Source organism: Euprymna scolopes, chromosome 35 (assembly GCF_053919585.1).
Source record: "Euprymna scolopes isolate OS-2025 chromosome 35, ASM5391958v1, whole genome shotgun sequence".
In the NCBI taxonomy this organism is placed as follows: Eukaryota; Metazoa; Mollusca; class Cephalopoda; order Sepiida; family Sepiolidae; genus Euprymna; species Euprymna scolopes.
In genome coordinates this window covers 34555025-34581719 of record NC_136516.1, presented here as the reverse complement: position 1 = coordinate 34581719, position 26695 = coordinate 34555025, and the positions used below count along the sequence as shown (strand labels likewise).

At 28.4% G+C, this 26695-nt stretch overlaps 1 protein-coding gene across 2 annotated transcripts in view; it reads left to right on the top strand.

The window, feature by feature from the left end:
• Positions 1–21107, top strand: part of LOC145259807 (enhancer of polycomb homolog 1-like) — a 231540-nt gene extending 210433 nt beyond the window's left edge. For both annotated transcript variants that reach the window (XM_080117598.1, XM_080117599.1), the window contains exons 8-15: positions 1104–1230; positions 2089–2259; positions 3540–3626; positions 8505–8653; positions 11084–11206; positions 12634–13070; positions 14770–15064; positions 19692–21107. In XM_080117598.1, coding sequence (XP_079973724.1) covers positions 1104–1230; positions 2089–2259; positions 3540–3626; positions 8505–8653; positions 11084–11206; positions 12634–13070; positions 14770–15064; positions 19692–19764 — 1462 coding nt within the window. In that variant the 3' untranslated portion in view covers positions 19765–21107. The remainder of the gene's footprint in view (positions 1–1103; positions 1231–2088; positions 2260–3539; positions 3627–8504; positions 8654–11083; positions 11207–12633; positions 13071–14769; positions 15065–19691) is intronic.
• Positions 21108–26695: the final 5588 nt, after the last annotated feature.

The following is a 26695-nucleotide window of genomic DNA, read 5'->3' as shown; positions in this document are numbered from 1 at the left end:
GTTGAAAATTGTAAAAATTCCCAAACTTATGAAAAATAGTTAAGTAGAAAAATAATTACAAGAAAAACTTAAAATTTATCAAATAATGTAGCTTTAATGCGTTGGTCTCATACGGTCAAATTTCATATGACAAACTGACTTATCTCCCTTGTTTTCACTTCACTTTTTCTATTTTAAATTAAAAAAATGGTTTATCACTGATAAGTTTTTGTAAAAAAAAAAATAGTTCTAGCAAATCTACTCAATCATTTTTCATAACTTTTGGAATTTTTACTAATTTTGACATGACAAGTAATTACGTAATAGATATTTACTTAAAATGCATTTTTGATATCTAATTATAATGCACAAGCACTGAAAGTAATTTGTTTTACTTCTAAGTTAAAATTGAATTTAAATTATTTAAATCGATTTATAAATTGGGTTTTAATTTATGACATTTGCCAGCATGTCAGTGACAAAAATGCGTAAAATTTTTGGCACATTAACAGAAATGTCAATATGAGACCATGTCAGTGTTAAAAGTCCTAAAAAACACATGATCTGAAACTGTACCACTAACCTGAAGTCTGGATAACCATACAAATAATAATTTTTGATGTCTGTCTGCCATATGTTTTATTTGTTTGTGATTTAATGAATATCTGAGTTCCTCTTAACAAGAATCTGATTGGTTGATGTATGCCATAAATACAGACAGATATATCAATCTGGGAGATATATCAAAAGATTTGCCTAAAGCTTAAGCATATTACCAGCTATGGTTATGAACGACTGTCCATTAAGGCGACTTACTCAATCCTTTTCTGGAACATATTGGTTTGATTGTTTTTGTGTATTTGTGTGTTGCAAGTCAGTCATTTTGTTTTGAACTGGTAAAGCTCAATTTCAAAAAATCTCAAATTGTTTTATTTTTTTAATCCTTTTCTTGTATCAATGTTTTATTTTACAATTCTCTGAACTCGTCCTCTAGTTTTGCTCTATCAGGGCAACACCATGTAGCCCTGCTAGTTATCAATATTTCTATTTACTGATATTTTAACCCTTTTCTTCTATTTTATATTGACAATGATTTTTTTAAAAAATTTCTCTTTTTCTCTCAGGTATCAATTGGAAGACTTCCATGGTCAGCTTTTAGCTGATGCAGAAGCTCAGAAGCATTCCAGACCATCGTACATTTCTCCCTACAGTGTGAATAGGCAAGGAGAATGGGTCGATAGCGTCAATGGAGTAAGAAAATTGATTAACATTTTTGTTTATGTGAAAGATACATATTTCTCCTTACATATCTTCTAAAACAAAGTCGTTATCAGGAAATGTACGTTTTATGTTTTTTGTAAATGAAAAAGGTCTACTTGGAGTTTTGTCATTATTTGCTTGCTATGTTGAAAATTAACAAATTGAATCTGCACCATTTTCTTTCTTTTTCATTTTTTTTTCTTTTTCATTTTCTTCTGTTATTCTCTTTTTTCTTTCTCTTCCATTTTTTCTTTCTCTTCCATTTTTTCTTTCTCTTCCATTTTTTCTTTCTCTTCCATTTTTTCTTTCTCTTCCATTTTTTTCTTTCTCTTCCATTTTTTTATTTCTCTTTCATTTTTTTATTTCCCTTTCATTTTTTTATTTCCCTTTCATTTTTCTTTTTCATTTTTTCTTTCTCTCATTTCTTTTCTTTTATTTTTCTTTCTTTCATTTTTTTTATTTACTACCCTGTCTTCAGTTACAGATAAAATCACAACCAATTCTTTCAATCTTTTAGTTTAATTCTCTATTTGTTAGCATTTTATAAAATTTATGATATTTGAAATATTTTTTTTGATTCGTAATCATCATTGGATGCTCATTCATAAAACTGTTTTCATATTAGTAACTGTTTTGTGAGTGTTCATCCTTAATTAATAATTTTGAAAAGACCGACAGCAAGAAATATAATATAGTAAAGAATAGAAAAAAAACAGAAAGCCAAGATAAGTCATATTTTTATCTGTTATTTTTAATAAGCAATGCAATACGGACACTGCTGATGTGATTTTGCTTAAAAATTTATCTTTTTTAACAAAGATTTATTTTCTTTTCCTTTCTTCTCTTCAGGAGGAGTCGTTACAGAATAACAAAAAGCGTATTTATCGGAAGCGGAAACACCGACAAATTGCTCAGCAACAAGGCGCTAGCCTCGGTAGTAGCCAAACCGGTCATTTCAATGATGTTGTTGATTCTCTACAACCCGACATTTATAGTTCCGATGAGGAAGGGCTTTCACCTGTAAGTATCTCTCACTTTTTATCGTTTACTTCTTACACGTGCAACCAGAACTTTGCTGGCAGACATCAAACATCCATTTATCAGTGTCTAATGAGATTCCTCCAACCCCTTCCTTTCCCTCACCTGCTGAAGCTACCAGATCAGGCTGTCTGAAGATACTGGCTTTCTGACCTAAAATGCATCAAACATTGATATTGGTTTTTTTTTTGTTTTTTTTTTGTTTTTTTCTTTGCAAAATTCATGTTCTGCAAAGTTAAAAACACAAACAATGTTCTTGTACAAAACAATCAAACCAAACATCATAAATAAATAGTTGAATATGTAAGGAATTTGGAGCATAAAAACTTTTTCTGAAATTACTGGATTTGGTATTAAATAATCCAAAAAGGATTGATATGCCATGAAACAAATCAAATCAAACCCTTCTCTAACTCCTAAGCAGGGGTTAAGAGTGTTGGAGCTGTTTGTACCAAAGAGAAAATGAACAAAACAAACAAGAGCAGAAATTCCAACTTTATATAATAAATCGCTTGTACCTTTTTATTTGTTTATTAAATTAGACATCATGAAAAGAATACTGTCAGTTGATTTAACGGTTTATTCATGTAACAGATATTTAGCTGAGAATAATTAATCTATTTCTTAGCATTAGAATAATTGTTTTTAAGCATTTAACAAATTTTAAAAAGTAAAACGTTTTTTGTTGAAAAATTCAACTGGAAAAAATATTCTGTGTTTTTGCATTTAAATTGGATATCAGAAAAAAATTCTGTGTTTGTGCATTATAACTGGATATTAAAAAAAAATGCATTTAAAGTAAAAACGCTATTACATACTGGCACGTCATGCCCAAATTAGAAAAAAAAAAAATCTAAAAATTATAAAAAAAATGAGTAGAAGATCTAGAACTATATTTTCCAAATAGTATATCATTTTCTAATTTGACATTGCATGAACAAGGGAGATAAGTCGGTCTATCATACAGAATTGACTGCAAAAGAAAAAACTTATAAAACTGCATTATTTGATAATTTGATTTTTTCTTATAATTATTTTTCTACTTGATCATTTAATATCCAATTCTAATGCGCACACGCACTCGTAATATTCAGCTGAATAAAATATGCAAAGTATGAATTTCTATAAAGTTTTTCTAGAATATAATTTTTTATTTTCTTGTAAACCGTCCAATCTGTTTGTTGCATTTTACTTTTTTGTAATCATAAAATTAAACATCTATTATACGATTAATTTGTTGTTTTTTTTTTTTTTTCACGCAGGGCATGTCGCCATCGGATCATGAAGATGAAAATGATCCTGATGGACAGTTTGCTTTCAGAAGGAAAAAGCATTGCAATTATTATGCAGTAAGGAAATATTTTTTCTCTTTTTTTCTCTTAAGAAAGTTGAAATAGTTTGTTTTTAAGAAAACCAAAACTTCTTTTTAAAAAAAAAAACAAAATCCTTTTTTTCTTTTTTTAGAAAACCAAGATACTTTCTTTTCTTTTAAGAAAACCAAAATACTTTTAATAAATGTTTATCTGCTTAGATATTTTTTAAAGAAAATATGTGTATTTACAGAAGCATTTTTACAGAAATAATTAATACTGAATTTTTTTTTTTTTTTTAATATGATAAATTAAATTAATGAAAAAAATTGGATGTTTGTTTAAATAAATGGAAAAGAAAATGAATAACGGTTAATATAGTAAAAAATTTTTTTTGATTTTTCACAAATTAAACATAATTAAAAAATGTGCATTTAGCAGCAAGATTCATAATAGATTAAGTAAAGCAATGTAATATTAGCAGCATTTTCAGATTAACCAACACCATTTACTTCTGAGCAGTTTAAAAACCAGAAGTCATTTCGATCGGTAGATATGCAAAATATTAAAAAAAAAAAAAAATTTATACAGTAGTTTTATGTATATCAGGGAAAGTTTGTTTTATTTTGTTATTTTATAAAATTCGTATATTGGATACAGTATAAGACTTACATAAAATGTAGTGCCCAAAAAACTGTTTTTGCTGACAAATTTTCAAATTAAATATAACCATGAAAACTTTTTAAAAAAAATAAATAAAAATTTTTTTAAGAAAACACGTATTTCTAAGTGACATCCATTTAACGAAAAAGATACTTTCACAGATTTCATTTTGTTTATCTAAAACTGACTTAATTTGTTCAATAAAAATCATATACCAAACATTAATATAATAAATAATTTAAAAAAATGATAGATTTTTTAAAATTATTTAATATTTTTCTTTGCATTTTCAAGGGAGGTAATTTAAATAACAAAAATAAACAACTTATCAACAAACCAATTATTTTTCTTATTGGCAGCAATTTACTTTAGTTTCAATCATTTTTAATTCTTATGATCCTGTTAAAAAATAATTAAAGTCACAGTCCAGTAAGGAATAATGGTTCTTGTCCAGAATTCCCCTTAGAATAACAAACAAAAATAAAGAAAAATCAATACAATGTACATACCCGAAAAGTGTCATATTCCAAAAATTTTGTAAGGTGATAAAGTAGCTTCTTTTTTTTTTAACTGAGAAAACCAAATTTTATGAGAAAGTGAGCATGGACTGTTTCACTCCACCATCTTGACTTGAATAAACAAAGAGAGATAACTCAATTCAAACTTTTAAGATTTATTTTGTTTGTTTTCATCCTTATAATGGCTACAAATTACCATTAATTGCCTAAAATTGTAAAAAAATTATTTTCTATATATGGAAAAAATATGATCTTTTGGCTCCATGTTGGATAAAAAATTTTTTTGTTTTTTAATATTGGGGCAATTTTGGACAACCATGAGAATCAATCCAAAAAGAGAAAACAAAATTTAAATGCATATAATACCTTTTGTTATAAAACTTGATAGTGTTATTTGATTGGATAGACATTTATGCTAAAACGATTCTAAATGAATATTTTTTTTATTAATTGTATATGAGGAAGACTTGTTAAAAACTTATGAAAAATTAAAGGGTAATAAATTTAATAGTTCTGCTAGTTAGAAACATACTCATATAAACAGAAACTGAAACAATTATAACTCAGATGAAGGACTGTAAAGAAATATTTTGCCTTCAACTGTGATGTTTTTTAAAGATATTTAAAAGTAAATTTCAACAAAAGGTTATCATAGCAATACCCATCGACCATAAATCATTTTAGATGATCATAAGTTTTTAAGGTAGTTCTACTAAAATAGTCATATTTTAAAAACTCAAGCACTTTAAGTTTTCAAAATACCATCATTTTGTTGAGAAATGAACATCCTTTCACATGGATTAATAAATAATAATGTGAATAAAGTAATGAGTATTTTAACACAATTAAATGCTCATTTTGGTAACTTGTGACAAAACGCATATTGTCTTAAAGAGGAGGAAATATCCAAATGTGCAAGGCACGAAAATAGTCATAACGTCTTTATTTTTAGTCAGATTTAAAAAATTAAGATTTTTTTCTGATCATCAAGCTTTTTAGATGAGATATTTTTAGTAATTTTAATTTTTTTTTATAAGATATTTTTAGTAATTTTAATTTTTTTTTATAAGATATTTTTAGTAATTTTAATTTTTTTTTATAAGATATTTTTAGTAATTTTAATTTTTTTTTATAAGATATTTTTAGTAATTTTAATTTTTTTTTATAAGATATTTTTAGTAATTTTAATTTTTTTTTATAAGATATTTTTAGTAATTTTAATTTTTTTTTATAAGATATTTTTAGTAATTTTAATTTTTTTTTATAAGATATTTTTAGTAATTTTAATTTTTTTTTATGAGATATTTTTAGTAATTTTAATTTTTTTTTATAAGATATTTTTAGTAATTTTAATTTTTTTTTATAAGATATTTTTAGTAATTTTAATTTTTTTTTATAAGATATTTTTAGTAATTTTAATTTTTTTTTATGAGATATTTTTAGTAATTTTAATTTTTTTTTATAAGATATTTTTAGTAATTTTAATTTTTTTTTATAAGATATTTTTAGTAATTTTAATTTTTTTTTATAAGATATTTTTAGTAATTTTAATTTTTTTTTATAAGATATTTTTAGTAATTTTAATTTTTTTTTATAAGATATTTTTAGTAATTTTAATTTTTTTTTATGAGATATTTTTAGTAATTTCAATTTTTTTTTATGAGATATTTTTAGTAATTTCAATTTTTTTTATGAGATATTTTTAGTAATTTCAATTTTTTTTATGAGATATTTTTAGTAATTTCAATTTTTTTTATGAGATATTTTTAGTAATTTAAAAAAAATTTTATGAGACATTTTTAGTAATTTCAATTTTTTTTATGAGATATTTTTAGTAATTTCAATTTTTCTTTTTATGAGATATTTTTAGTAATTTAAAAAAATTTTTATGAGACATTTTTAGTAATTTCAATTTTTTTTATGAGATATTTTTAGTAATTTCAATTTTTCTTTTTATGAGATATTTTTAGTAATTTCAATTTTTCTTTTTATGAGATATTTTTAGTAATTTCAATTTTTTTATATGAGATATTTTTAGTAATTTAAAAAAATTTTTATGAGATATGTTTAGTAATTTAAAAAAATTTTTTATGAGATATTTTTAGTAATTTCAATTTTTTTAGATGAGATATTTTTAGTAATTTCAATTTTTTTTGAGATATGTTTAGTAATTTCAATTTTTTTTTTATGAGATATTTTTAGTAATTTCAATTTTTTTATGTGAGATATTTTTAGTAATTTCAATTTTTTTTATGAGATATGTTTAGTAATTTAAAAAATTTTTATGAGATATTTTTAGTAATTTCAATTTTTTTTTTGAGATATTTTTAGTAATTTCAATTTTTTTTTTGAGATATTTTTAGTAATTTCAATTTTTTTATGAGATATTTTTAGTAATTTCAATTTTTTTATGAGATATTTTTAGTAATTTCAATTTTTTTATATGAGATATTTTTAGTAATTACAATTTTTTTATGAGATATTTTTAGTAATTTCAATTTTTTTAGATGAGATATTTTTAGTAATTTCAATTTTTTTAGATGAGATATTTTTAGTAATTTCAATTTTTTTAGATGAGATATTTTTAGTAATTTCAATTTTTTTTTAGATATTTTTAGTAATTTCAATTTTTTTATGAGATATTTTTAGTAATTTCAATTTTTTTATATGAGATATTTTTAGTAATTTCAATTTTTTTATATGAGATATTTTTAAGTAATTTCAATTTTTTTATATTAGATATTTTTAGTAATTTCAATTTTTTTATATGAGATATTTTTAAGTAATTTCAATTTTTTTATATGAGATATTTTTAGTAATTTCAATTTTTTTATATGAGATATTTTTAGTAATTTCAATTTTTTTATATGAGATATTTTTAAGTAATTTCAATTTTTTTATATTAGATATTTTTAGTAATTTCAATTTTTTTATTTGAGATATTTTTAGTAATTTCAATTTTTTTATGAGATATTTTTAGTAATTTCAATTTTTTTATATGAGATATTTTTAGTAATTTCAATTTTTTTATGTGTATTGTTAATGCTAAGCATCATTTTATTTGATGTGATTTATTTGATGTAGAATAATGTGATGGGGTTTCTTCGATCTTCACAGTTGGCTCATTGGTCAGCAATGTAGTCAGCAGTGGTGACAGTGACAGTCGCGGCACTGGCGATTTTCTGTTTTCGGATGCTGTAGGCATTCAGTAATTCTACTTAATTTAAAGTTTCTAGTTTAGAAATAAACCCCTAATAAAATCTACCTTTGGTCAGGTCTTTAAACTGCATGATCTGAAATATGATAGATTTTTTTTTTCTTTTGAAGTCATTTTCTTAGTTTAGGGAAGATTTTTATAGGCCAAATGCCCTTTTTAATGCCAACCCAATGAAATGATGGGCACCAATATTTTTATCAATCACAATTTTTAAAGAGCGCTTCTCCTGCCCATATCTGACAGCATTAGGAAAGGTATAAACTTATCTCCACAATCTATGTATAAAAAAGCAACTTGCGTTTTCAAATGATAGTATCCAATACATTTTTTATAATATATATTGTTTTTCAAAGTTAACTAAATAACATTAAGAGTCGATATATGCTGTAAAACAGACTCCACCTAATCTAAAAGGAAATAAGATAAGATTTAATTTTATTTTGTGTATTTGTTTATTCCAATAATTTTATTCCATGCAACACTACTTCAGTTGATGAACATTTCTTCTCTCTTTTCCAGCCAATGGTTGGGCGATTAGGAAACTGGCCATGGTGTGGCCCTGACGAAGGTGGTTTAACAGACAAAAGATTTAGATTTTCACTTATGTCTTTACCGCCGCCACACAATTGTATAAGTTATGCAAGGAGACGAGTGGGACGAGGTGGAAGGTAAGCGAGATCAAAAGGACCAAATATACTTTTATTTTGTTTTACTTGGATGCTAACCTATCGAACATGAAGGACCAACTAGTACCTTCTTTTGTCTTTTACTCTAATTCCTACATTTATGATAACTTTGATGCTAACCATTTTGCTTACAGTACACCAGATTCTAATTTCCTTATTTATGGTACCTTTTACTACAACTTTATTTCTGATAGCTTTTACACCTTTATTTGTAGTCTATCTGACCTTCACCCTTTCTATTTGTGGTCCCTCTGACCCTAATCTCTCTTTTTATTGTTCCTTTGTCTCTAATTCCTCCATTATGTTGTATCTGTAACCCAAATCTCATTGTCGTCTCTTTGACCCTAACCCTTTCTATTTGTGGTCCCTCTGACCCTAACCCTTTCTATTTGTGGTCCCTCTGACCCTAACCCTTTCTATTTGTGGTCCCTCTGACCCTAACCCTTTCTATTTGTGGTCCCTCTGACCCTAACCCTTTCTATTTGTGGTCCCTCTGACCCTAACCCTTTCTATTTGTGGTCCCTCTGACCTTAACCCTTTCTATTTGTGGTCCCTCTGACCCTAACCCTTTCTATTTGTGGTCCCTCTGATCTAAATACCTCTATTAGTCGTCAGTCTGACCCTAACCTCTTCTGTTTGTGGTTCCTCTGGCCCTAACCCCTTCTATTAGTGATCCCTCTGGCAGTAATGTCTCCATAAGTGGTCAATCTGACCCCAGCTCCTTCTGTTTGTCGTCCCTCTGACCCTCAGCCCCTATTTGTGTTTCCTTTAACTGACCCCCTTCCATTTCTTCTCCCTATATAATTCTCCTCATTTTGAGTATTTCTGCTAATCTATAATACGATTCGTTTCTATTAAAATTGCTTTGTTTCAGTATTTTCCATTGGTTTTGATCAATCTTTAGAAATAAGCAAAACTAGGGGAAATCAATCAGTAAAATGTGCTTGTGTCAATCGAGAATAGGAAATATACAGCAAAACTGATTTATATTTTTAATTAAAAGTCTAATCAATAATGTTCCCTAATTTTTGCTGTGGATGCATACTTTTGTTTGATATACAGGTGGAATAATAAACTTGTCACCTTAAAGAAAACTATACTACAGTTTTATTTTAAAACTTTTATTGAAAAAAATTACTTCAAGTAACTTCATTATGTAACAGAGATGACATCTATTCAATGTAGCCGCCTTCAACCTCAATCACCATCGCAATACGAGTCCAAAACTGGGAACATACCTTTTCCAGAAACTCGGCAGATGGTGGCTGGCTTTGGTGTTGTGGGAAGTCATGTTGGTGATGTTCTCGATGTATGCCCAAACAAAGTAGTCCATCACGTTTAGGTGGGGGTGGGGGTCAAGTGAGAGAAGTGTACAAAGTCGCAGCACTCCTTCTAAAGCCAAGTCTGGTTCTCTTTGAACTTGTGGGCAGGTGCCAAGTCCTGCTGCCATACCCAGAATCTGCCAGTGACCACCTGATTGCACCAAGGAATCACCACACACTTCAGCACGTCTAGGTACACTTTGATGTTGACTTTGAAGCCAACTTCAAAGATTTGAGGTGGCATGGTGTGACCCTCGCTTGAAACCACGCCAAAGACCATAACTGTGGCCAGAAACTTTGTTGAGCTGTGCTCCCAAGCGTTGAACCATCCAGATTTGCATTTTGAGGGCGCTGGCAATGATCCTGTTGTCATAACTTGTATTGGTAGAGAGCATGAGTTGTACAGCGGCACATCTCCGATCTCGCTTATTGAACATTGTGTCATTTTCAGACATGATAGAAGGCTGCTATTGCTCTTGGGATTTTTACATAACTGGCTAACTAGTAGATGGTCTGAAACAAAAAAAGAAAACTGGTTTTCATCAAACGGAAATGAAATCATGTAGTCTTTTCTAGTGCAACAATTTTATCGTTCCACCCTGTATAAGTATATCAAACAGTTTATCTGCTAATTTATTTTGAATTGTCATATTTTTCACACACGCACACACACACACATATATAAGCACCAAATTAAAGTTTACTAAGAAATGATATCTGCCCCATCTCTGCAGGCACTATTCATTTCCTAATGTGTGCTTGAATTTTTACATGTGCATTTTTGATTGGCATGTTTAGAAAAGGAAAACCTAAAATGTTTCCTCAACCTTTTTAAGTCTTTTTATCGTCCTCTTGTTAAAATCATAAGTGTCGAGCTGGCTGAAAAAAAATCCGACTTTTGATTCATCTTCTAAAACTCATGGTATGAAAGTGATTTGTAGAAACCTATACTCAAGTCATTTGGTAAAAGTTGAGAGTGAAATTTTTTTATTTTTTTTTTTTTTTATTTTTTTTTTTTTTCAAACATCATTTTAGTGAATTTTCCATGTGTAACACTTTTGTATTTTTTCCTCCTCTATTTCTACTTCAGAATGCTTGTAGATAGAGCTTTTACTCCCCAAAATGCAATTCTTGAACAGCTGGATCTGTCAAGCTCAAATACTGCCACGGGTATCCATCGTGATTATATCACATACATCAGGGAAAGAAAAATGTAAGTATCTCCAGAAAACCATTTCAAATGAAACGTTACAAAGCTACAACTCCAGTTTTAAACAAATAACAAAGTTTTATTTTTAAGGATCTTACAATGATATTCGTTTTTTTCTATGAAATAACAGACTTGTTTATATTGTTTAGATTAATCGCACAATTGTTCTCATCTTGAGTGGTATCTGCACAATCTTTCCGTCAATGTAACCTCCAATCTGTTGCCCTCTACTTACATATCATGCGACCCTTAGGCACAATCCATTTATAGCTAGGTTATCTAGACATGTACTAATGTGGCTCTTTATTAAAATTATTAAAATTCACACTAGTTAACTTAATCACTATTTATATAGGCCTCTTCTTATGTAATATTGCAAATTCAGACAAATATTTTACAACCAAACACAATCTATTTGCTTGGAATTGCTTAGGACCCAACACCCCATGTATCCACAAGATACACAGAAAATCAACTTTGCTGGAATAATATATATATATATATATATATTATAAAGCATAGTTTTTTTTTTGGGGGGGGGGGTTGCTTGATTATTTTCTTTTTTTATCTTTTCCAATCTACAAATTGTTTTTTTTAATATTTTTATCAAAGTTATATAAGCTGGATCCATATGTTTGCTTTTGCATAGTGAGCGCTTTGTTATCCTCAGGCAGATTATGTCATTTAGGTTCTTAAAATTACGTTTTTTTTATAAATTACGTTTGCTATTACATGTGTTAAAATTTATATATTTTGTCATGATCATGTGTTGAAGTAATTTATTAATTCGGTGGACAATTTTTAACAGGGGAAGTTAATATTGTGTTAAATTACATTTACAGTTTTTTTGTTTTTTTATGTACATATTCATAATTTACAAACCTAAGCATTTTAAAATATTCCGACTGCATTCATGATTTATATTATTTATTTGAGTTTGTTTTGCTTTTATGTGTAACGAGTTCAGTATTTTTAGTCTCTTTACATTAGTATTGCTTTACATTCTTTTATAAGGGCTTTTAGTGATTTGATTTCTCAACATAACCCCCCCCCTTCTCCCTCCAATTTAAAGAACAATAAATTTTCCACATGCAGAAATCTAATTCTGAGTGATCAAATCCCAAGCCAGACATCTTTTCCATTTCTTGGCTTGCTGCTTTTCTCTCGATTAAATATTTCTCACTTGCATTACAACTATGCAACTAAAGCAGCATTGCATGTTTACATTGGTTTAAATAACAGCAAGCAATTTTTATGGCAATATAGAAGTGATAAACGAAAAGAAATTTTTCTATTTATTTATTTGGATTTACCAAAGTTGTATTGGGTTCCAACGTTTTTATATTTTGAATTATAGAAAGAGAAATTGCATGAAATTGAATTTTTTAAAAAAAAAAAGCATTTAATAAAATTTATTTTTAATGTTTCAGTCCACATTACACATGGAGTCGGCAAGTGAAAGAGGAGAGTCGTAGCCCTTGTTCGTCTGCGGAGACGGCGAGGACGACGACGACGGCAGCAGCAGCGGCATCATCATCAACTGCAGCAACCCCGACAACCAACAGTGCATGTACGACAGAGTTTAATTTTGAAAGTTTTCAGAATCATCGAGAAGAGATTTTGTTAATGCAACAAAAACAGCGCCAACGCCTGGAATCTTCGGAGGCTGATAATTTTCAGACACCTGACCAACATTCCACATCGTCATCCAACCATTCTTCATCCCATCTCACTTTGGACTCTGCTAGTGCAAAGTTTGCTGTGTCGGCTGTGCGAGACACGACACAGTTACAAAACTCATCTGGTGCTAATTTCCATTCATCGTCAACATCGTTCTCCTCATTATCCAATGGTCCCATCACACAATGTAAGTTCTTATCTTTTTATTTTTTTTTACATTTTGCAATTTTTTGGAATGAGTATTTATGATTTGGATTCTTATGACTACTGTTTTCATCTTCATTATTATTTTCCCAACATTTTGACCGATGTAATATCTATGATTTTTTTACCGATGTAACATCTATTTTTGTGACCACTATAACATCTATGATTTTGGCTAATATAACAGCAATGATTTTTATTGATGTAAAATCAATGATTTTGACCAATGATTTTTATTGATGTAACATCAATGATTTTTTTTCAATGAGACAAAAAATTGTTGATTTTTTTTTTTTTTTTTTTTGTATTACTTCCCTTTTTTTTAAATTTTGGACTTGCAAACAAATAACTTAGATTGGTAGAAAGGAATGGTTGCATTTACTTCCGACAACCTCGTAACTCTCACTTCCGTTATTTTGTCCATTAGTCTTCACATTCCATGAGTGATGTTTCTGGTAAAGAAGGAAGAATTTTTTTTTATTTTGAAATAGTATTGTATTTTAGTTAGCTCCTAAGTGGCTTTATGCTTTGTCTGGAGTGACTTCCATAAAAGCAAAAAGTTAATGTTAAAGTTTTTTTTTTGTACTTTTATTTCAAACTTAATATTTCTAAAAGGGTTGAGACAGTTTATATCTATATTAATAAAACCATTTCACATCTGCATGTGTTTTTCTCGTTTCAATATCGCTTTGATGATTAAACATTGAATTATTTGCTATTTTAATCAAACGAGTATTAAAATCAAAAATAAAATACCATAAACTTTAAGGAAAATCAAAAATAAAAAAATTCTATTCTGAGCTTCGTTAATATTCATTCTTCTCCTATTTAGTGGCACACAAGACTGACACTATGTAGCTTGTTTCTCTCTCCCTGCATTTATCACATAATCAGGTTCTTGTCCCGAATTCCTTCTATATTAGAAAACAAAAATAAAGTAAAATCTGTATGATGTACATTCCTATGACAGAACAAAACTGTCATACTCTAAAAATCACATAATTAAGTAAGTTTTTGTTAACTAAGAAAATCAAATTTAAGAGGAAGCGAGGACAGTTTCTTGCTTCGTCATGGATTAACAAAGGGAGGTAACTCAATTTGAACTAATTTTTTTTTAGCTTTGTAATAGCTGATTTATCATTGCTTAAAATTGTAAAAAAAATATTTTTCTATTAAAAAAAACTGTTTATTTACATGTTTTGTTTATTTTACATATTTTTTTGTAAATATGTTTATTTATATATATATTTTTAATGACTTTATTTTCAGAAAATATTGTACAGAAATAATTAATATTAAAAATGAAATATTGTTTCAATATGATAAATGGAAAAAAAATGAATGTTTACTTAACATAGTTAAAAAAAAATGACTTTTTCATATATAATAAATCAAATGAAAAGAAAGTAATGAAGAGTCCAAATCTAATTAGATTATGGGAAAATACAAATCTTTAGTAGAAGCAACATAATATTGCAGGATCTTTAGATTAACTAACAGCATTTACTGTTGACGAGTTTCAAAACTCAAAGTCGCTTAAATCAGTAAATATGCTAGATCGCCTTGTTGGCAACTTAATAAATTTATTTATATGTAAACTTGTTGTGGTTGTTGAATGATCATTGAATTTTTTTTTTTTTTTTTTTTTTTTTGTCCTGACTTATTCTCTCGTTTGTTTGCAGGTAAAGATAACCAGTTCGGTACGGGCCAACCAGCGGCTGTACTGCAGTTAAATCTCAACCCGCCATCACACAGTAGCGATCCCCATTTGCCATCAGGACTTGTTTCATCTTCAGTTGTACCAGCTTTAAACAATATGACCTCTAGTAAAGTGATCACCTCATCATCCTCCTCCTCCTCATCTTCATCAACATCCTCATCCTCCTCCTCATCAAAATCTGCGTTTCCTGTACTCAAGCTTTCAGCTGCCAACAACACGACCACAACCACTACCACCGCTCTGGAATCCTTCAAAAAGTAAGAAACATGCATTCTCTCTCTCTCTAAATACAAATACATGTATGCGTATGCATGCATATATATATATATATATATATATATATATATATAATATGCATACATACATATGCACACATGTAGGTGCTCAGTCTGCAATAGGTTAAAATTAATATTTTTTCCTTCCAGGAATCTAAACTGCATTCTTTCTTTTCATTTTTGCATTTTTTGATTCAAAGCTTCTTTAGACTATAATTATTATTCCAGGTTAAAAATATCCAAAAGTAAAAAAAGATAATGAGTTTAACAAAGTTATTGATAGTACTCAATAAAAAGAGCAAGATATATTTTATTTAATTTTAGGCAAACAATTAAAAATGTTTACGGCAATAACAATATTTTATCTCTATGAAATCGGAAGTTTGGGTGACCCAATGAAGGTCATAATTTAACTGAAACAGTAGCTCTGTTATTGTCATAACTATGTAATTTATTTACCTAAAATTAAATGAAACAAAAAAAAAGAATATATATTGTATCGCTGTAGTTTCTTAGATGTAAATCCACTGAAAGTTAAGAAGTGCTCAATGACAGGCAGAGCGTAATTATAGTAGTTTTGTTTTTGTATAAATAAACATAATATATATTATAGGGAATTAAAGAAGCCTTGATGGATTCTTTAAAATTTGGACCTATCAAGATGTACGAAACTCAACAAGTGAAGTTTAAGTATATGAAGAGAATTATAAACAAAGGAAAGCAAAATACTGGTATATATAGATTTGGTTTTCAGTTCAATAAAGAAATAAGATCAAAAAGAGGTGTTATACCACCCCTCCCTTCAATCAATTTTCTAATTTTCTTAGTAATATTAAGAGAAAACTAGAGTTAATATTCTCTTACACAAATAATTAGTCTGACCACTTCCAACATCTGCAACATTTTTTCATATGGACACCATTACGGTTTTACACAACAAATATGTAAACAACAATGTCAAACTCTATTGTTGAATCATATCTCCTATATAATAAAATGAATGCAGAAATTCCCCTCTCGACGAAAGTATCGTAGGTCTGCATCAACAAATGCCACATAAAAATTCAATACATCTAGCCTAATATCTTATGTAGCTTTCGGACACCATTTTAGACACAATGTCGTGATGATAAAATGCTACATTGCATCCAACGAGCAACACCATTACAATCGCAACATCTATAGAGGAAGGAGTCCCTACTTTTCTCTCTAACTATTTAGTCCTAACACTGCTACCAGTTGTCACCAGGACCAATTCTACATTTCTCACACATACTATGATTTCACCTATCGTAATTCGCTCATAGACATATAGACATAACATAGTCTTTCTGATTCATAAATAATAATGGCTCCCTATCCAAAGTCTGTCTATTCTGATTTGCTGAGCGCCGAAAATTCTCCAAAATTCGATTCTTATAAATAAATGAACAGTTACTAAAATTAAAACATGATGTCACTAAGAGGAGGAAGATTCTAGGGAATATCAAGTTCACAAGCAATCCCCAATTGCACGTATATTCCGTTCATGTGAAATGTTAACATCACATTCTTGCAATGAAGTGTTGACATCCTCCTTAGATAGAGCACCTGGTTTTCTTTAATGATTACCCATCTGATAATGACCAGACTCAACATTGCTTGATTTTGGTGATCTAATAAAAGTTGGTATGTCAACATGATTATACTGTATGTAGAATATCTATATTAAATCAATTTTGTGTTCATATGTGCATTATTACCTAGCACACTTTTTTTTTTTTTTAAAAGATGGGGGTGCTACTTAAAATTTATTTATATAAAGAAAAAAAAAAAAATTTCAATCAAAACTTTATCAAAATAACCCAAAAAGTAAATGAGATATCACAAGTTGAAGGGAAATTTAACTTTATTTACCAGTTTTCGCATCCTAAACTAGATTATTTTGGGATAGCTAGTAATAAGAAAGAGAATTGTTTTAAAAAAACATATAAATTATTACAAATTTTCAATAAATCAAGAAGAAATAAATTTGTTTTATTTAAAGAATATTTAACTGACAATAGAAATTATTTGTACAGGAGAAAAATACAATTTTTGGTGCTTGTGAAGTATAATGGAATTTCAAACAAATGCATTTCACATAATAAAACATTGTCACACACTTACATGTCGACATTAGTATAAATTCCAAAAATAATGAAAAATTATCCAGTAGAAAAATAATTACAAGTAAAAATCGAATTTATCAAGTCCTATCGTATGTTTTAATGTTGTGCAACCAATTTTGTATGACAAACTGACTTATCACACTTGCTTTCTTTGAAATCTGCTATTGAAAAAATAGAAAATGCCGGACCGTTAATGTTTTATTTTTGTGAAAAACATATTTAGCATACCTACTTTATCATTTTTCATAATTTTTGGAATTTATATTGATTTTAACATGATGCATAAATATGTCAGTGTTTTTCTTTTATCGCAAATGCATTTGTTCAAAATTCCATTATACTGTACAAGCACCCCTTTTTTTATTAATATTTATTAAACCTTACATAAATGTATTATTTCAAACAAATTATCATTAACAAGAAGTTATGCAGATAGATGAAGACAATTTCTATAGGGTCCAGCTATATATATATATATATATACACTAGCATTTCAGCCCGGCGTTGCCCGGGTGTTGAGCAAAAAAGAAAAAAGAAAAGCAGTCAGTTTTTTAACTTTGACTCCTATTATGACCCCTTAACATTTATTGTTTTGGGCTCAAATCAAGTTATCAAGTTAGATCCATGTTCATAGAACCTATATCTAAAATTTCAAGTGTTTAGACCCAAAATTGTTGGGGGAGTTTGGTAGAGTTCTCAAAGGTCAAATCGTTGAACTTTGACCTCTTAACAGCCACATTTCTGGCTGAAAACCAATCACAAAGATTTCCCCAAATCTCAGTACCCTATATATCAAATTTCGAGTCTGTAGACGGAAAATTGACAAAGTTATTGTGTAGGGAAATGTACACACACACACAAACAAGTTCACTTTTATAGATGTATATTGATTAATACACTATTTTATTTTAATGAATAATAATTTCTGAGGAGGATGTTTTAGTTTGCTTGAAGCATTGTGGTGTTGTGTTTGAAGGTTATGAGAATGTAGTGCATACAAGACAACATTAAAAAAAAAAAAAATAATGAAAATATAACTTATTTATTTACCAACAAAATGTGTCAAACCAGAATTGTATTGTTGTGTTATATTATTTCATTTTTTGAGATTATACCTCCTCTTCAGAAAGAAATTTTTTTTTTTTTAATTTATACAACCAATCTGTGGAAACATATTATGCCCGAAGGGTAATCTCCAAAAATACCGTTAGGGCTTACAACATGGCTGCCAGAAGAGTCACGTGATCCGGTTGATCCAAAACATGAATCGCCGTATTACGAAACCGGAAAACGCAAATTTAAAGCAAATGTTTGATAAACAAGCATAATAATTAAGTACAAAAACAGTTTTTCAATATCATAATAATAAATAATTTATTTAGAACGGTCATTTCATTTTTTGTTGAGAAACAATCACAGTTTGTTTGTTTTTTAAATGTTTACAAAATGTCTACGAACGTGCGTAGACATTTTGTAAACATTGTTTTTAAAAAATAAAAAATAATACTTCTATTATGTTTTAAACGACTGTAATAGTTTATTTTGGAAGTATATTTCATAAAGAAAATTGACAACCCACTTTAAAAACAGAAATTACGAGTTTTATATATTTTATTCGCAGTTTTTTGTTGGGGGTGTCAAAAATTACGCCTAAAATTCTGATACACCTAGTCGACCACTTGTTTGTTCTGAATAAAATACTTTTTATAAACACTGTTTTAACTAAAAACAACCTAAGATTGTTTCTCAAAGTTTGCCTATTTTTATAACAACATTATATCAACAAAAAATAAATACAAACAAATTGTGATTGTTTGTCAAAGTTTGCCTTCAAGGCTGCGTTTTGCATTTGCACGATTCATGTTTTGGATCAACCGGATCACGTGACTCTTCTGGCGGCCATGTTGTAAGCCCTAACGGTATTTTTGGAGATTACCGCCCGAAGAGTAGAATGCAGTATATTTACAGAGGCTTTTACATTAATATAAAATTGTTGACCAGCATTTATGTTTGTTATTATTGAATTATTGTTATAATATTTTATCAGTATTATTTATATTATTGTTTATATTATTTATATTATTATTATGTGTTTCACTTAAATGTAATTTTAATTATTTATTATGTGCATATTGCTTTCTTCTCTTGTTTTTGTAAATAAGATCTAAGGGGAAGTAACTCACAGTGACATTCAGGCTGTATATAGATGCAATATTTTCTCTCTTTAACCTTTTTATATTATTGCTTATTTAATTGTCTTATATAGGAGTAAGAGATCATTATATTAGGGATGTTTGTGGAGGAGTAATTAATATTTTATCAGTATTAATTATTATTATTGTGTTTCACTTTGCTGTAATTATAGTTATTTGTTTAATTATTTTTATGCACATGTGTCTATGTATAATAATTCCTATTCAAAATAAATAATCTGTTTTTGTTTTTTGTTTTTTTTCCAGACAGACTTATGAAGACGGAAGTCTTCTGAGTAACTACAGTAAAGACAGAATTGTACCAATGGACGTTACCTGATCTTTTATCGGAGTCTTACCTGATGGACTATTTGAAAGCCATAAGAGACTTTTGTACTCCACCACCACCACCTCCTCTTCTCTTCTTGTACCCCTAGAATGCTCCATCTTCCTGCCAGCGATGATGAACCACAAGCTGTAGCTGCTCTTGCCTGGTCTGCCTGCCCCCCCCTCTTCTCTTTTCTCTGTGTACAGTGCATTGTTTTGTGTAGGTTACCTAGCTGCTACTACTACTACTATTCTTGTCTGCACCTCTTCACTGTTGACGGGAAGGCAACCACGGTGCCACCACGTGCAGTGCTATGACTCCTCCTCCTACTCACTGACACACCAGACAGCCCTTACAACCTCAGGGGTCGGGGTCAGATCTGGCAGTAGAGGCTGGGTGACGGCAGTTAGGGTCTGTGGCCGGTGTTTGACTACAGTAAGATTTAATCAGGGAGTACAAAGAGCTGGATAGACATCTATCTGTAGCGGATGGAACTTTTGGAAACTTTTTTAACAAAAAAAAAGCAAAAAAATTACAAAAACAAAAGCAAAGACAAAATAAAAAAACCCAAAACCTGTCAGCAAGAAGCAACGACCATGATGTGATGTATAGTTTTCTCCCATGGAGAAGGGATTATATGACAATGAGATGAAAAAAAATGACATTTTTTTTTTTTTTTCAGAAATTGGAAAGAAAGAAGAAAAAGATGCTTGTATGATAACAGTTACTGTTAAGTGTACGCGAACGAAATCTATAATGATTAAATCCACCCTAAAAAAAAAAAAAGGAAGAAAGAAAAGTGGCTTTTTTTCTTTTTCCGTTTCTTTTTTCTTTTCTTTATTCCATTTCCTTTTTTTATCTTTCCTTTCTTTGTTCTAATATTTTTTCTTTTTCTTTTTTTTTCCTTTCATTTTTTGTATTTTTTTTTTAATATTTGCACAGCAAATGCTCCAAACAGTTGTCATAATGTTGTTTTGCTGCATGATGTCGAGAGAGAGAGAGAGAGAGAGAGAGTGGTGGTGGTGGGGGGGGGCTACTCTTGTTCCCCTTCCTTTTAGAAACCGCTTGCATCTTTAAACAAAAAAGGAATGAGGAAAAAAACACAAATTTAGGCAGAATTTACATTGTTTAAAGAATTACTTTTAATGCACACACACAATAATAATAATAATACTGATATCCCACATTTAACAACTAGGGTCTACATTTCACTCAGTTTTCAAGTCGTGTTACATATGAGATATTCATCTTCTAGCGTTTTCTGCTTTAAACTAACTAAATCGATAAGGGGGTCATTAAAAGTCACAAAACATGTTTAGTGGAAAAAAAAAAAAAAAAAAAAAAAAACTTAAAAATTCACCCCTGAATAAGATGAGTGCTTTGTATGGATGTTTTTTTTTTCACAACGTCTCATGTTTTCCAACTTTTTGAAAGCTGTTGAGTTTGAAAAGATTTACACAGCCATAGTCACTGATTCACATATCAAAATTGTCAAGCCATACAAGAATTTCCATGTCGCTCAGTATGAATGAAAACCCAATCTTCCAATACTTTGAGACTCGTCGTTCTGCTTCCCCAACATCCCTTCCTCACTCGGCTTGTTTACTGATTATAATTTACTGCACTCTCCTTCCTAACTCTCTCTCTTGATTTTTTTCTTCTCCCCCTCACTGCTCCTCCTCCTACTGCTTTTCCTCATCGTTACTCCTCCTCCTCCTCCTCCTCCTCCCCTCCACCCACCCATCCTTCATTTTCAAGATGTATGATTGGTTCATTGAAAACTATTGCAGTCTATGAAACTGCCTATGCCAAGTTCAAATACCATTGGATCCACTGTGGTCATTTACACTTTAACACTTTTAATAAAAAGGTATGAACCTGCACCCTACCCCATCAAAGAATAAGATAGCAACTTGTGTTCAGTTGTCTACAATGAATAGTTTGCAATACATTTGACCATTAAACAACTGCATTTTGTTTTTCATTTTCTACGACTGTAATTAGAGATTATGACTGCAAATTTTTAAAAATATACTATTTATCCTCTTTAAAAAAAACTTTAAATAAGATTTTTTTTTTTTTGTTTCCTGTGTTTTGTTTGAATGTTAACAAGAAATTTTTGACATACTCGTGAAATTGTTCTTTCTAGCATTAAGTTCACATGCCTCCTTTTTTCTTTTTTTTTTTTTTTTTTTTCCATTCACTGTTCTTAATCACCCTTATCAGAAATAGCCCCCCCCTCTTTTTTTTTTTTTTTTTTTTTTTTACAAGCACAAATTCTTCACATTTTTTTATCAAGTGTTTCTTTTTGTTCTCTTCTTGGTTTCATATAAGATTAGTGGATTCGACTAAGTTCGGTTTGAAAGAAATGATAGTAGCCTCCTCATCTTCCCCCTAAAAAAGTGGAGTGGATCCCAGCAAAGTTTCACTTTTTGTTTTCTGCTAATCAAAAAGAAAAGTAGATATATTAATCATATGATTCTCCTGTGTAGACACCCACAAATTGTCGTATACAGTTTTTTTTTTTTTTGTTCTTTTTAGCCATTGCAACTCTTAAATTTTTTTTTTTATGTCACACAATTTTTTTTTGTTAAAAATATTTGTATGACATAAAGAAATTTCTATGGAGGAAGGGGGGGGTAGTCTTCCGTCCCAATTAATATTATTCTTCTCCTCCCACTTCTTTCTCTTTCCAGCTAGGCTGACTTCAAATTCTATCGGATCTGTTTGCATTCAATTACTTTCCTGGTTAGCAGAGGTATGAACCCAGGATTTTCCCCATTTTTATCGTTAATATACTTGATCGTTAACAAGGTTTTTGTGTGTAGACGTTAATCACACACACTCTCTTCCTTTCTCTCTTTTTTTACTTATCTCCTTCTCTTCCTCCACTACCGCCGATTCCTTTTCTCTATCTTTTCTTTTATATGTAGAAATTGTCAAACAAAATCTACAACGTCCACAATTTTTGTTGTTCAAATTTTCCTTTCCATTTAATTCTGTTCACAAAAGATTATCTTTTGGAGTGGGAAGGCCGTGGGAAGATAACTCTGAGTTCATAGATAGTACTTATGCCTGATAAATATTTCTCTTTTCTATTATAGTTTAATCTTTAAAAATAAATGAATAAATTTATTAAAGAAATTATTTTTATTATTGGTTGATTTTCTTATGCTAGGAAAATTAATCTTCACAAACTAAAAAAAAAAATTAAAAAAAAAAAAAAAAAACTCAAAAATTATATTTCCTGAAATTGATGTTCTCAAAAATTAACTGTATTACAAAAGAGAAGAAAAAAAAAAACTTAATTTTTACAGTCTTATCACCAATAAGGGTTTTTTTGTTTTTTTTTTGTTTTTTTTTTAATTTGTTTTTTTTTTATAACGAATTGGTTATTTTGTTGAAACTAACAAAATAAGAACATTATCATAGTTATCATGCCAGTCCATATTCGAAATTGTTTTTTCTTTTCCCTCTCAAAATAATCAGTTATAATGATTGAGATGTTATTTTTGTTTTCACACTAGTCATGATAAATATTTTAATTTCATAAATTATAATCTAGATTTTATGTTAAGTTTTAAAGAAAAACTAAACAAAGAATGTTAAAGTGATTATTTTATATCTACGCTAAACAATTCAATTAATAAACAAAAGCTAAAATATCAACTACAAATGAATTTCAGTTCATTATATAAGAAAATTTGTAATTTGCTTATTTTTTTTATGTCAAGTTCGATAAAAATTTTCAAAAAAAAATATTTTCAGAATATTCTTCGTTTAACAAAAAAAAAAATGAATAAAAATAAATAATTTTTGTTTTTAGTTATGGTTTGCTTGTTTCATAAAATATTGAATGTCAAAGGAAATAATTTTATTGACTGATCAACAAAAAAATGAAAGGGTCCTTAATTTTCTGGGATTAGTAAAAAAAAAAAAATTTGATGGTGGGAGTCTTTATTTTTTTTTTCAATTGTGTTTATACAGACAAAATGCTCACTTGCGGTGTCTTAAACCTTCCCAACAACTGAGCCCCAGAACTGAACATCTTTTAAAAATCTACCTCTTTTAATTTTTAGAAAAAAAAAACAAAATTATTTATTGTATAAGGTAAATTTATTATTTGTTATTCTTAATAACAAATAAAGATATAAAACATTTATAAAAACTTCTAAAAAAAAATACATTACTAAACTAACCATTTAGTTTAAGAGTTTAAAATATTACAAATTGGTATGATCACCAAAGTTAAGAAATATTGAGCTTGGCCAATACTAAATGGATGACCATTTGGAAAGACCAGGTACTATTTGTAACAAAAAAAAATCCGTTCTTGTCCAGAATTTCCTCTATATCAAAAAATTTTAATATTAGTACCTGTGATGGAACGAAAATTTTATATTCCAAAAGTTATGTAACTAGTTTTTTATTTTTTTTTCTTTATCAAATTTTATAAAGAAATTATGATGGAGTGTCTTGCTCCAGCATCTTGAATAAACAAAGGGAGACGAGTCCATTTGAACTTACAAATTTTTTTTTTTTCCACCTGGAAATTGATTGCTGAAAATTGTAAAAAAAAAAAAAAAAAAAAAAAGTGATTTTCTTATTTAAATATATAAAAGTACTTATGTGATTTTTAGAATATGATTTTTTTCGTTTCATGATGGATACATACATTATAAAAAATTTTCTGTATTTTTGCTTTTTAATATATGGGGAATATTTGGATAAGAACCAAAAAAATCTCTTCAAATTTATCTACAAGTCAATTGTATACACAAAAAATAAACATTGGCATGAAATAATCTAACGACAGTTAACATAAAAACCATCAATAACATATTGATCATAAATTGTTAACGAATACTTTGTGTTTTTCTATAAAAAAACTATTATTATTAATCATTTAATCTAATTTAGGTTACAATTTAAAAAACATAAAACAAATGTAAAATTTTTATACAAAAACAAGAAAAAACTAATTTTTTTTATTTATTTATTTTTTTTTAAAACTTTAAGAATTTTCTATAAGCGTCCAGTTTTGGTCCTTAGTTATACCATAAAATTTATCTTTAAGCTAGAACAACATCTTGAGAGATACCATAGTTTCGGGAATGATGATAATAGTATGGCTCTGTTTGGCGTGTTTCACCTAACTTGGATTTTCTTTGTTACATATTTTGTTAAATGTGACAGAGTTAGTTGAGTTGTTGAATTCGATTCTTTCTTCTTTTTTTTTCTCTTGGTCGTGGTTTTGAATCACGAAAGAAACCAAAAAATATAGCAGGATTTTATTAAATATTTTTATTATTTTTTCAAAAATATTTTTATTAGTGTTACAGAGATCGGTACATAGTTAGTGGGGGTATATCTACATTATATTTCTCTTAGTCTGTTTGTCTGTTCCAAATTTTCTCAAAAACTACTGGGCTGATCTGGCTGAAATTGTGTATGAATATTTGTTATGATAAGGTACAGAGAACTAATTATTATGGTATCCATTTGATGCACGCTCAATAGGAATTAGTAAAAATTAATATTTAATGCAAAAATGAGCATAAATTTCACCATATTCAGTCATCGATTTGGCGTGAAGCAGTCATTCTAAATCAACATGCTATAACTTTTGCACATTTTTAACTTTTGCTAAAAAGTCTAGTAAATGTATATTTTTAGAATGGTTCAATTGTTTGCTGGTCTGTCATGCTTAAGTTTAAAATAGCATTGTCATTGCTAAATGTGCGGATTGAATGAACAGATCTTATTTTTGGTTTGTCTAAGAATTTTTATAAGATGTTGTATCCATTGGTCCGTCATACTAAAGTTTTCAATAGTATTTGCATCGTTAAATGTTGTCTTTTGGAAAGGAGTTTGTAAATTGCTATTATTTTGAATGTTTTCATGAGGCAATGCCAAATGATGTAGGAATTAGCAGGAGAACTTTTAAAAAAATTTCCAGTCTAATCTGTGAATGACCATTTGATTCCTTCGATTTTAAAGATGACAAAAATTTGAAAATAATTAAAATAAATTTAAAAAAATTTTTGTTTTTCGTATGAATTTAAAATATTAATTTATTACAAAATAATATGTCTGCATAATGTGGAATTAGAATCATATTTACTATTAAAATCGTAGCAATTCACTAAGTCTTTTCCCACAAATGAGAATTTGAAAATCTTAAATACAAAAAATTATGTATTTCTTTTCATCAAAACTTGAAATTTTTTTTCATGTGATAAAAAAATTTGTATAACATAAATTAGAATCACATTTACTGTAGTTACCGAGGATTGTTATCCCAAAGAATCTCCTAAAATATATTTTTTTTGTTGAGAGCAGGATGCAGTACCTATTTTTGTACTGCACTTAATTTTTTCTGTCTTAGTTTAGAAGAATTTTTCTTCAGTGATCTGAGTCATTTTATTTTTGTCCTAATCTAGAGTGCCCGTTTTCCCCATATTAAAAACCTACCTAATGTCTCTATCCTCATACGCAGGCAAGTAAGCACAGAGACATATTTACTAAACCTGATTTTATTTGCTATTAAAAAAAAAAAGGGAAAAGAAAAAGTAAAATGTTAATTGAAGATAAAAATCTTTATTATATCCAGAAATTATATTTTTATTTTTTTTTAATTTTTTTTTTTTTTTTAAGTAAAGTTTGATTTCTGTCAAATCAGGTTAGGGTTTTATGTCCTATTCTTTTGTCATTTGGGTGATTTTATTTCTCTTTCTTTCTTTCTCTCCCTCTTTATATTTCTCTCTCTCCCTCTTTATATTTCTCTCTCTCTCTCTTTATATTTCTCTCTCTCTCTCTCTTTATATTTCTCTCTCTCTCTTTATATTTCTCTCTCTCTCTATATATATATATATATATATTTCTCTCTCTCTCTCTCTATATATATATATATATATATATTTCTCTCTCTCTCTCTATATAT